The sequence below is a fragment of the Barbus barbus genome (genome assembly GCF_936440315.1).
Source record: "Barbus barbus genome assembly, chromosome: 5".
Lineage (NCBI taxonomy): Eukaryota > Metazoa > Chordata > Actinopteri > Cypriniformes > Cyprinidae > Barbus > Barbus barbus.
The window spans coordinates 23986600-24000370 of record NC_136733.1 but is presented as its reverse complement, the minus strand read 5'-3'; the positions used below and the strand labels follow the sequence as shown (position 1 = coordinate 24000370).

The window sequence follows — 13771 nt, the reverse complement described above, 5'->3', positions numbered from 1 at the left end:
TTTTTTTAGGAAAACAAAAGCTTGGTGGGAGAAACATTGATGTTTGCGTCAGTATCCCTGCCAGTACCTGAAGTAATTTGTCATTTTCAATGTGTGTTGCTGACAGTGACAGATGCAGGATAAAACACCTGCTCTCTGTTTATTACATACTTTTTTTTTCAGATTAATGATTATATTGTCTTTCACATGTCCAAATGTAGTACTCTTGTGTATAATGGATGATCTTCCCCCCTTTATTAAGGTTTGTAACTCAGAGTATACAGTCACATTACACAAGCTTTGTGATAAACTGTGAACACAGCAGTAATTTCTGTCTATCTTATGTTAGCCTTAATGTCTCCATTATGGCCTTCAACTGTAAGAAATGCCATTTCATTTTCTGTTGTCATACCTTTAATACTTTCTCCTGTTGCAGTTCAGCATACAAAGACTGTTATTAAACAATTTGTATGTTTATTCCCCAAAGAACCACAACTGGTTAAAAATTTTAAAAATCGTAGTTTATTGATTTAATTAAATCTAATTAAACTGATTTAATTAAACATTGCAAACATTGTTTTGATGAGTTCTGTTGGCATTAATGTTAATCATTACATTAGCTTAATATTCTAACTCAAATTTCCATATTTTTTTATTAAAAAAGTTGGAACAATGAAATTGTACTGATGGTAGTGGTTTTCTAGTTCCCAGCATGCCGTAGACTCTTTAAAACCTGTAAAAGAGTTATTGTGGGGAGATTACCATGCTCCGAAACATGACACGGCAGAAAACAAAACATAATTGGTTGCTTTACCTGACAATCATGTGGCCTATGGGGCGGTCCTTGGCCATTCAAAGCAGCCAAGGTTCACAGACCTTCTGCCATCAGTCTGGAGGTGTGGGCACATGAGACTAACACTAATTTGACTCCATATCCAAATCCAGTACTACTTGTTCAAATAACTATGTTAAGGAACACTCCACTTTTTAAAAAAAATAGGCTCATTTTACAACTCCCCTAGAGTTAAACAGTTGAGTTTTACCATTTTTTTAATCCATTCAGCCGATCTCTGGGTCTGGCGGTAGCACTTTTAGCTTAGTTTAGCATAGATCATTGAATCAGATTAGACCATTAGCATCTCGCTCAAAAATTACCAAAGAGTTTAGATAATTTTCTTATTTAAAGCTTGAATCATCTGTAGTTACATCGTGTACTAAGACCGACGGAAAATTAAAAGTTGTGATTTTCTAGGCCGATATGGCTAGGAACTATACTCTCATTCCGGCGTAATAATCAAAGAACTTTCCTGCCATACTATGGGTGCAGCAGGCGCAATGATATTATGCAGCGCCCAAAAGTAGTCCCCAGCTATATCATAACTAGTTACCTAGCTGGGAACTACTTTCAGGCGCTGCGTAATATCCTAGCCATATATATGCTAAGCTAAGCTAAAAGTGCTACCGCCAGACCCGGAGATCGGCTGAATGGATTCAAAAACTGTAAAACTCAACTGTTTAACTCTTGGGGAGTTGTAAAATGAGCCTATTTTTTGTGTTCCTTTAAGATACACTTAGTTAAGATACATTTTAGCTAAAATAGATCAGATTAATTGTTTACAGAACCACAACTCAATTAGTTTTTTAAAAAAGTAAACTTTTTTTGATCAGTCAACTTATTATAATTTTTTTTATGTTGATTAAATATAATTTAGATAGAAGAATTTAAACAAACTGTTGCACTACTTTTTGTTGAGCCAAAAAGTGTGGTTCTGTAGTGCTATCAGAACATGAATCTGTTTGTTTTAAGCATCCCATCCACCTCGTAAGAGCAATATTGACTCATCCAGTGGTGCGACAGGATTATATGGTATGTTTGTTGGACCGATGGCAGATGGGTGGAATGTGTGTGGGATCTCGTTCGAAAACAGCAATTCTGTTTGTGGTACAGAAATACACCAACAAATTAGAAGGTGGTTACTGGTTACCTGTTTGACAGCGTTATTTGGCACCCTTAGTCATCTCTGCTGGAGACTTGAGGACTTTGAGAAATTGAAGGAGCTTCAGGTAAGTGCAATACTTTTGTGCTAAGATTTCAATTAATTTCTGAAGCAAGTTGGCTACACAAGGGTATGTTTTTATCAAAACTCCCACTCACAACGCAAAAAGCAAAGGTTTTGCAAAGAGTATGCACATACAGAAGACTTTGTGGAGGGCAGAACATTTCCGATCCACTGTAGCAACTAAGGCTTTTAACAAGTGACTGGGAGCCCAGGTTGAATGTTGTTGTGAATCCGGCAGACAGTTGCTCAGTTCCTCTCTGTTGTTTTCCTCAAGATTGCCGAAGTGTTGCACTTCCTCGTCTTTTGATCTTGATTGTCATGTTCTGTTTGTTACAGACTTGCTTTCATTAGTGGATTGTGTTTTAATTTGGAAATAACAGGATAAGTTTTTTCATTTGTTATAGTGTTGACGCATGTACAGGGTTTGAAGTTTTCAGACACGTCCTTCCGTAATACACCTGGTAGCTCAGACACCTTGAAATTGTGAAGTATACTTTGAAGCGCAAGTGTCTGATGTTATACAATAGGTGCTATCAGTGGAATAAGGGAAGTATCGTTCTCCTTCTCAACAGCTGGAAAGGTACATTGGGCTTCCTCAAAATGATTCCTAATGCAAGCCTGGGGCAAGGGCTTTTCATATCCTTTACTCATGAAGAATATAGAAAAGTCACGTTGAAAGTCAGTTTTCTATACGTCATATAAAATGCATCAAATAAAATGGATTATAGTTGTAATTATACCTGTGATGGTAAAGCTGAATTTTTAGCAGCCATGCATTTTTTCAGGATTCTTTTATGTTTTTTAAAACAGGATTTGTTTAATAGAAATAGAAAGACATTATAAATGTTTTTACTGTCACTTTTGATCAATTAAATGTGCCCTTGGTGATTAACAGCTTGTGTGTGTTTGTATATATATATATATATATATATTTAGTCTCAGAGATGTCTGATTTTGTCTGAATTTCTTTGGTGTTGAGCCTGAGGAATTATTTGAATGATATATTATCAGGAGTGTTTGGCAGATTATCAGCATTGCTCGTGGCATACTGCATTGTAAAATCTGAAAATCTTTACAAGTCCTCATTAACAAGCTTTCCTTGTTTCTTCCACACATTTTTGTGTGTGATGTGCCTGCCAAATCTGTATAGTGTCAAACAAGAACCTTTATGTTCTGTTTTCTGTCTTTTATTGATCTTTCCTCTATAAGATTGTACTATTTTCCTCAGCATCAAAGTCAAATGTTTTTAATTTGTGAATTTTTTGTGTATGTGTGCCCTTCTGAGACACCTTAAGTCTGACAAATTATATCTTGCAATGATGTATTGTGGTAATTAATAATTACAACAGACGGTGATAGATCATGATGATGAAATTAAAAATACAGTAAATTGTTCAGATAAGAACATCTGCTATTTCTGAAAATGGCCTCATCATCAATATTTTACATTTTCTACCAATGAAGGCTACCATAAATGGTGTTTATTCATCTGTTGATTTTCTGACTCTCAAAACCTTCGGAAGTACATCAGCTGGAATGTTCATACATCAGAGTATGTTGAAGCTTTTGATCTTGTCTCACATATTGTACAATGTGTGGAAACCTAAACTGGTTAAAAAGAAAATAGATTTACATTTGAATACAGCTTCAGGGTCCTCCCAGTTTTTAAGTAGTCTGTACCTACAGTATCAATGCAAAGGAATGAATGGTACTTAAGTAAAAGTAGCACCTTTTAATTTTCTGCTGAAGAGAAAGGCATCTGTGCAAGCCTCCTGTTCAATATGCTCTCTTAAACCTTTCCCTTCTCATAGAATAGTTACCATAGCAATACAGCAGGAGTTATTTCCTCTCTCCTCTGTTTTACTTGACCTCCACCAGAGACCATCTCAGAAGGGGACCTAGAACGCCTCTGATTCTGAAGAGAGACCCCTGCATAATTTTGACTGTAGTACAGTCATGTGTATCATAGATGCACCCAGCCTCATGATTGGGGATGTAAATCGCTCTGGAAAGAGTCTGGGGGAGGAATATGCTTGAGGAACATGTACCAACCACCAACATCTCATCTTTCCTCTCCTCTCATTCATCTCCTCACACCACTGTGGGAGTTTAATGAAAGTCTCAGCTTGTGCTCAACTGTAAGATCTGACCTTTTCCGCTATTTCTGAAACAGCGTTGTTTCTATACTTATATTATGCTGTGCTTGTGGTTTTCACATTACAGTTTTTCTCAGTTACTTTGGTGCATTTCTCAGACCAGAGATTAAATTTTCAAAACTGCTTGTTCAACCTCCACATCATCTAGTCATTTGTGCACATCATAAAAGCAGTTTCTCATTCTTTTGAACAAGTTGCGATTGCTTTGGTACATTCAAGCAACTGATTATGTACATTTGTCTGCTGTTTCCTACATTATCAGTTGCTATTGTCATGTTGCTCAAAATGTATTATATAGTTATCTGTGCTATTGTCTTACAACCTCAAAACATCTAGTCATTAGTTAATCGTATAAGTCATTAAATGCAAAATGGTTGATCTAGTAGTCATAAACTGTCAAGCATATTTTCTACATATCTCTATTAGACTTAAATTTGCCAGATGAATAGAAAGTTATATGGACAGACAGGCATAGAGATCGGTGGATGAATGGATGTATAGATAGTCGATTTTGAAAGTATGTCGTTTTTCACATCCCTAATGGATGGATGGATGGCAATATGAAAGAAGGAAAAGAAGTGAGTGCTCAGTAGTCCAGCAACCTGTTTCCTCAGTAACAGATATTGCCTTGTTAATATCAGTGACATTATTCACTCTTTTCACACTGCATTTGAATCAATACTGAGCCCAGCACACTGTCATTCGAAAGCAGCGGGTGCACACCAGGCTTTATTGGTGCTCCATGTAGTAAGAGAGACAACGAGGAAGAAAAACAGAAACAATAACATGGTGGACAGCCTTGGCAGAAATGACCGCTCGCTCCATCAGAGACGCACAGATAATGGGGTCATTTCAGTAACTCAGCATGAGAGACAAGTTGCACTCTCACTCTGTTTTCTTTGTTTTCATTGTTTTTTTATCATCACTACACAAAACTTTTGACCTTTTTATGTGCTTTTACGGTTGACTTGTTGCAAGATATGGGGACTGAAGTGAAGGATGAAGTGAAGAATTTATGTTAGAATTAATCAATAATACGCCATCATTCATTGAACACTAAATCTTCATTTCAAACTTCAAGAAATCACTTGAAACAAACGCATTTATGAGCAGAGGTGAGTGCAATGAATTCAATGTTACATAACAGTACAAGCTTATTCTCCCAGGCACTCCATGTCTCACACATCTCCACTAATTTGTGCAACATTTGATCATACATATTAGCAGTGCCATTAAAATGGTACTTAGCTAAACTGAGCCTGCATTAGCCGTAAGCACTAGTTAAGAAGTGAAACTTTGATCCAACTCGGTCTCAGGGAGAAAATCTCGGGGCCCTAGAAGGCAGTTTTGCATGCATTTACATCACCATATGCTGGGTTCACGAAACGGTCGGAAGCCAAACTTGTTGAAGCTGAAGTTTGTTCCCAGAAAGTGTAATATTAGGCCTTGGTGGTCCAAAGATAACGCCTCAGGAAATGTATTCTAGACACATCTGACAAAGATGCCTCTTCTTTGTTTTGCGTTCGATTGTAATTCTGACATTGAGTGAGAAATGAACAAACATTTGCTGACAGTCACAAGTGAACAACATGGTGGAGTTTGTTTGCAGTGATCTGATGGCAGTACATTGCTGCAAAAGCTCTGTGCTGGCTTCAGTGTCAGGGTCTGTAGGTCTCCAGGAGTGGATTTCATGAAAAATACATGCCTACATATAGGCCTACTGCTTGTGCTTTTCCTGAGGATTTTTTCCCCTCTGCTTGACAGTGTCATGTCAGTCTGTCAGTATCAAAACACTTTTAACTGTTGTGAGATCTTGTGAGGACCTCAAGAGAGACGTGTTACTGCAGATGAATTCAGCTTAATCTCCAGTGGGAGGTGAGGAACTTTTTTCCATAGTGTTTAAAGGTACCTGTGAAAAGCTGAACTGGATGTAGCCTCCCTTGACGAATACATCACACGGCTTTTAAATCCTTTATGTGCCCACAGAGCTGTTGCTAAAAGCAGCCTGTACATAACAGCCCATATGTGTAGGCTGTGTGTGATTTGGCTAGCATGGCTGGGGCTAACATGGACTGCATTTGACGCTAAAACACACCTTCCTTTCCTTCTGAGCATATTGATATGAAAATAAATGCCTTTTCATTTCTGTTTTTGCTTGTAACTAGCTTGATATACAGTATTGCTATACCTTGAAATATGACTTGTTCACATTTGGTTATTTCCGATGTGCGCTTTTGGCCTAAAATAAACAAACAAAAAAAGGAGCATAAGAGACTTCTTTCAAACATAAAAACAAATAACGATAAACTTGGTAGTATTTATTTATTTATGCACACTTAATAAATATAAGACTTACAAAATGTATATAAGATGCTTTGTCACTGGAAGATTTCCCTCATCCAGTGGTGAACAGTTAAAAATTATTTGTGTGGAGATCATCATCATCTTGATAACACATGACAGTCTCATCCCATAAATCATCTACAGTTTAATTGGTGTGCAACTACTGTAAACTAATTAGTGCAAATCCATCATAATTCAATCTTTTTTTTTTCTTTTTTTTTTTTTCCTCAAACATCAGGGAACACTGGATTGTGTTGAGCTATTTTCAGAAATGCAAGTATACACAGAGTTACATATTTTCATGTGAAACTCTTGCCAGGAAAGCCACTTTGACATTGTTATGTGCTTATTGGATGTTTGGTTGCTAGGTAACCATCTCTTGACAAAGAAATCTGACACTTTCCCTTTATATTGTTCCACATCTATATCTAAATAGACAATGGTAAGTTAGAGAATGAGTCAGGGATTCCAAATACAGTTCTAGCGTTATTTTCTCAGCCTGAGCTGTACATATACAGCTAACCTTCAGCTGCGGGGCCTGTGGCCAAACAGGCGTTGAATGGAGCACATGATGTCACATCCTCATCCTGAACCAGACGGAATGTTCAAGTGCAAGCCCTTAAAGATGTCCTCAGCTCACTAATTGTGATCTTTTGTCCATCATTGCTTTTGTCAGCAAGTATTATAATGACATTTTATGGCAAAATAGATGTAATTACAGAGGAGCAAAAAGGGTTGATTTGATCAGATGGCGAGGGCTTATAAACACAGCAGGATTTGCGTACTAATCAGGCATGCCAGGTTCCGTTGAGATGACAAATTGTTTACTTTATTTTTTTGTGTATACATACAGCTTTCAAATGTTTGGGGTCTGTGTTTTTGTATGTTTTTGAGAGTAGTTTTTTATACTCGTCAAGGCTGTATTTATTTGATCAAAAATACAGTAAAACGGTAATATTGTGAATGTGTCCCTGGAGCACAAAACCAGTCTTAAGTAGCACGGGTATATTTGTAGCAATAGCCAAAAATACATTGTATGGGTCAAAATGATCTAATTTTCTTTTATGCCAAAATTCATCAGGATATTAAGTAAAGATCATGTTCCATGAAGATATGTTGTAAATTTCCTACCGTAATTATATTAAAACTTAATTTTTGATTAGTAATATGCATTATTAAGGACTTAATTTGGACAGCTTTAAAGGTAATTTTCTCAATATTTAGATTTTTTTTTTGCACCCTCAGATTTCATATTTTCAAATAGTTGTGTATCAGCCAAATATTGTCCGATCCTAACAAACAATGCATCAATTGAAAGCTTATTTATCAGCTTTCAGATTATGTATAACTCTCAATTAAATAAAAAAATTCAAGCTTTTCAAATATTTAATGAAAATCCAAAGACGAAGATGACAGGGTATTTCACAAGCTGTAACACAAACAATAACAGACAACCAAACAGAACAAAGGAAGGACCTTATAAAGGTGACTTGATGAGGGTAGCACAGGAGAGTAGGGTTAACTAATTATTAGACAATGAGCAAAGGAACTAATGAACACAGGAACATGACCAAATAAGGAAAAACACGAACCAAACAGGAACATAAACAACCTGACAAATGTATTGTAAAATGCACTATATTAATGACAGCTGACTTTTCAGCATCATTACTCCAGTCTTTATTGCCACATGATTCTTCAGAAATCATCCTTATATGCTGATTTGGTGATCAAGAAGCTTTTCTTATTATTAGCAATGTTGAAAACAGTACTGCTTAATATTTTTGTGGAAACTCTGATACATTTATTTTTATCAGGATTCTTTAATAAACAAAGTTCAAAAGAACATAATTTGAAATTGACATCATTTGTAACATTATAAATGTCTTTACTGTCACTTTAGATGAAATTAGTCCAAATTAATTAAAAAATAAAGTATACTATATGGTAGTATATATTTAATTATGTCTTGGTAACATATATATAATTTGAATCTCGACCCATAGTATAAATTATTGTTGATTCATATTCCGTAATTGTTAGATTGTGATCTCATTTATTATAATGAACATCAGGTATCCAGGTACAAGAGCTCTTCAGTGACTGACATTTAATTACCCCACCCAGCAATAATCCACTTTTGAGGATGATGAGCTTTCTCATCAGGACTGTTTTTGGATTGTGGATGTGTAAAAAAAAAAAACCTTAATCTAAAGTGATGACTATTGGAAGCATTCCCTCATGACTGGCTCAATGGCTGGATGTAAAATGAAACTGAACGAGTTTCAGTAGGAGAGCGAGATGCGTACTGTAAGCGATAACACAGCAAACAGAGCTGTGGGAGGAAAGCGACCTGGCATTTCAATAATGATACCATTTCCACCTAATTCACTGCATTTTGCAATAATCATGGGTGAGAAGAGAAATATGACTGTAAAACTCCTGAGTCCTCAGTAGCATAACTGAACGTTCACACCCTGAGGCAATCAGGAAAAGATGAGATATGTGGAGAATTTCCTTATTGTCCTCATCAGTTTCAATTAGTTATCTCAATTCTGCAGCACTGTTTTGCAAATTTACATTTAATCAAAGTGTGTTCCATAATCCTGTCTAATTTACAAAGTACCATGTTACGACAAAGCCCACAATTAAAAGATGTTAAGAACCATCATGAACTCGGTTTTTGTGTTTTGGGTCACCATTTGCATGAAGACATTAAACTCCAAATACAAGGGTTTAAACTATGTGTTTGTGTGGCATGAAAGTTGCATAGAACTGAGAGACCTGTAAAAGGAAATATGATCAAACAGACATTCCCTTGGCCATTCTGTGGTCCTTCATAAAACACAACACACACCCCACTCGTTCAGATCATTTCAGACTACATAGACAGTCAGCAATCATTTGGCCTGTCATCTCACCGCAGACATCCAAGCATATGCATGAAACAGAAAAAAAGTATGTCTCTGTTGAAATGCTAGTTAGATCTAGCACAAAGAGACAGGAATGACAGGAAGATGCTTTTAGCCCCAGAATAACCTGAGTGGAGAGTTTGAGCTGTCAGCTTCAGTCAAGGGATTCGTCAGAGTTCAAGCCATCTTTATTTCATTCTTATTTCACATCTCTCGTAACTAGCTCTACCTTTAAGTTCCTCAGTGGAAAACGTGCGCTGTCCCAATTTTAAACACCTCCTTTGATCTTTTCTCTGCAGACTGTTCCAAGCCCAGTGTCTCCAAGGGCTCCTCAGCCATGAACATGCCCCAGTCATTTGGCACCGTGATGGGTTTCGCTCTATCAGAGACCCTGCCTGCTGCCAGCCTGCCTAACGTGCCCCAGAACGGTTCGGATCAAGGATCTCTGTTAACTGCTGAAGACAGCATCACTTACTTAGCACCCACGGCAGACACAAATAAATGCTGGCCTATCCGGCCAACGCTGCGGAATGAACTGGACACATTTTCAGTTCATTTCTACATCTTCTTTGGGCCCAACATCTCCATTCCTCCAGACCGGGCAGCGATATTTGCAATCAACCTAATGCCGGTGTTGGACAGCGGAGGCGTCCTCAACATGGAGCTCAAACTCAATGTGGTGAGTTGGTTTAAATCTTACAAAAGGAGTTGTTTCAATTCAATACAGTGTTGATTGAGAAACATTCCTCAAAACCTTGATGTATCATACTCACATTTTAATGTGATTTTTAAAAAAAAATTATCCAGGGATAATCAAAGTAAACCAAAGATGATTCAGTCCAGTAAATCTTGAAATATTACAAGCAATATAAAATGTATTGTTACATTTACTTTATAGAAATCAGTAAAGATTTCATAACAAAAAGACACTGTCATTTTATAATGATACTAAAAGGCCTTTTAATAGCTAAAAAAGGTATAAACGTTTTGCACAACAAAATGCATGTGCTAGATTGTGTACAACATATTTTTAAGTAAAGTTGTGTTTATGCTGATATTTTAGAGGCCTCAGAAATTTGAGGATAAAATTTTACTGGAAATACGTAGTGATGTTAGACTCATATACCGTATTTACTTTTTACTGTACATTGCATTCATGGTATTCATTTAATTACTTCAGACATTCCTTGGGAATTGAAGCCATGCCGTTGCCATTGCTAACGCCATGCTCTACAGTTTAAGCAACAAGAATACTGTACATACATTCTTTTACTTAGTTTATGTCCTGGTAAACATTCAAAGAGCATTATTTTTTTTTTTTATTTTACCTTCTGAAATGTGTCTACTTTATGTTAGAGTGGATTACCTTGTTCTAGCCACCATGGTTCTTATCAGAGCGAATGCATTCATTCTCTGTAATACCCTTAAATCTTTGAGGGTATTACATATACTCGCCTAAAATAATCAAGCATGATACCTCCACTCAAAATGGTAGAATAGCAGAGATTTTGCTTCATTATTTATTGTCCTAAATCTTTCTTTTTCATTAACATAAATTTCTACAATTATCATCTCTCAAGTCTCAGTACACGTCAGACGTAGTGTAAATTCAGCTTCAGCAAAATCCATATATAATACAGTGGGACCTCGTCTACATTCTGTATATATATTTTTTTGATGTTTCTGTTGAAAGAATATCTTTAATGCAGTATTCTTCCATCTGCTGGAAAGATCAGGCGGTCGGTTAAATACCCATTGGGACTCTGGTACCCAAATACCTTTGATGGAGTCACGCAGGCACTTCTAAGGTGTTTGAAGGATTATGAATAATTCAGATCTTTACATTTCTCCTGAAACCAAGAACCCATATGGCATTTAACTGAGTCAGGGTTACGACTCAGGAGCTCTTCAGCTAAATTCTTGTGGGTGGCAGAGACTTGATGCACCATGGCCTGATTAATATCAAATGTTAGCAAGTGTCAGCCTGTTCTCACAGCATGAGAGGTGTAAAACTAAAAGGGGGATGGTTGCAAATGTCACTATGCTTGTTCGTCTCAGGTGCTTGGTGAAAGTGTTGGCTTCTAGTTGTTGATAGTATGTATCTGCCTTCATCTGTGTGTCACTAAAAAGCCCTTAAAAGTTTTTATGCCAATCCACACGTCCAAACAAACAGAAGACGAACATGGACCTATTTATTAGTTGATATCTCACGCCTCCACTGAAACCGTATTGAAGGCCACAGTTCTCTCAACAACCTCCATTTCTCAGATTGAATGGATGCATTTAATGGATGTTTCCTAGAGTGGCACTGAACAGGAAAAGGAGAGAAGAATGAGCTCTCTGTAAAAAGCCACATATGAGACTTTCAGTAGCTGAAAGGTGGGATGTTTGCAGCGAGAGTGAACGCTGTGAGATGCCTGAGCGGTTATGACTGTATTGTTGAGGAGGGAGGGGATGATAGCTGGTGATGAAGAAGGGAGAGTGAGTGCTTGGTAACAGGTTTCTTGACAGCTTAAATGCCTACGACTGCATTGGTGTGAAGAGTCATTGCATAATGGCCCCATTTCCATTTCCCACAATAGGTGATTCTTATCAAAAATTCAGTCTCTGAGAGCATAATACGACTTTTATTGAGGAGCTCTTGACTTGTTAAATATTTAAGTTCAAACAACTTAAAGTATGAAATTGTTTATCTTTACTGTTTTGAAGTAATATTCTGGGTTCAGTGCAAGTTAAACTCAGATGACAGCATTCGTGGCATAATGTTGATTTCAAAACAAAAATAAATAAATAAATAAATAAAATACAATTGGCTTGTCTCTTGTTTTCTTTAAAAATGGAGGTTATAAAAGACACTTGCAAGTATGTGTCTTTCAAAGGCACAATGGAAGTAAATGGGCCCAGTATTTGGAGGATTTAAAAGCATAAGTGTGAAGTTTATAATTTTATAAAAGCACCCGAGTTTTCATATTTAATCATTTTGCAGTCATTTTAGGTTTTATGACATTACAAATTTATGATGACGGAGTTGTAAAATTGGATAGACTACCGTACAAAACTTTGGAGTTTGTAAGATTTTTATTTTATTCATTTCAAAAGAAGTTCGTTACAGTTTGGTATCAAGTAAAACTGTAATATTATAAAATATTATTACAATTTTAAAACCGTTTTCTATTTAAAAATATTTAAATTCTAAATTTTCAGCAGCCATTACTCCAGTTTTCAGTGTCACATGATACTTCAGAAATCATTCTTATATGCTGATTTGGTGCATATTAATGAATTTTTCTTCTTATGGTAAAACAGTTACATTTTAATATTCAATTAAATATTTAATGCTTAATATTTTTATGGAGACCCTGATACATTTTTCAGGAGTCTTTTATGAATAGAAATAACAATGTCTTTACTGTCACTTTGACTAATTGAATGCATTCTTGCAGAATGAAAGTACTAACAGAAACAAAAAAACTGACCCCAAACTTTTGAGTGGTAGAGTAACTTTACACAGATTTTCACACTAAAATCATGTTAACTTAGAAGTTGTGTATGTCTTGTGGCTGTAATATTGAAACAGTGAGTATTTTAACATACATGCATTGGCCCCTTCTACTTTCATTGTACTGTAAGTGAAATGTAATATTTTACTGTAATATTTTTATATTTTTATTTACATTTACATTTAGTCATTTTGGTGACGCTTTTATTCAAAGCGACTTTTGGGGACAATTGGGGAATACATAAAGCGATTCATCTTGAAGAGGCAATCAGACAGAGGAAGTGCTCGTAGCACCAAGTCTCAGGCATTGTTCAAATAAGTACAAGCTAGGAAGGGAAGGAATAAATATAAAGAAAGATAAAAGTTTTTTTTTTTGTTTTGTTTTTTTTAAGTTTAGGATGAAGTCAAGTAGTCAGGGTGGTGATGGCGCAGTGGATAAGACACATGCCTTTGGTGTGAGAGACCCGGGTTCGAATCCACTGTGAGACACCAATGTGTCCCTGAGCAAGACACTTAACCCCTAGCTGCTCCAGAGGCGTGCGACATATATAGCAATTGTAAGTCGCTTTGGATAAAAGCGTCAGCTAAATGAATAAATGTAAATGTAATATAATGTCTCGAAAGAGATGAGTTTTCAATTGTTGCTTGAAGATTGACAGGGATCCAGCGTTCCGGATAGGGGTGGAAGATCATTCCACCAGCAAGGAATGGTGAACTAGAATGTTCTGGAGAGTGATTTTGAGCCTCTCAGTGATAGTCCCGCGAGGCATCACCCACTAGCAGATCTCAGACTCTTTTATATTTTATTTTATATTATACTTT

The 13771-nt window shown here is 36.4% G+C and overlaps 1 protein-coding gene across 1 annotated transcript in view; it reads left to right on the top strand.

The window, feature by feature from the left end:
• LOC306869469 (transmembrane protein 8B-like) overlaps positions 1 to 13771 on the top strand; it is a gene marked incomplete at both ends in the record, with an annotated part of 89911 nt that overhangs the window by 53010 nt on the left and 23130 nt on the right. The window contains one exon of the mRNA XM_079416243.1: positions 9750 to 10129. Within this exon, the coding sequence (XP_079272369.1) occupies positions 9750 to 10129 (380 nt within the window). The remainder of the gene's footprint in view (positions 1 to 9749; positions 10130 to 13771) is intronic.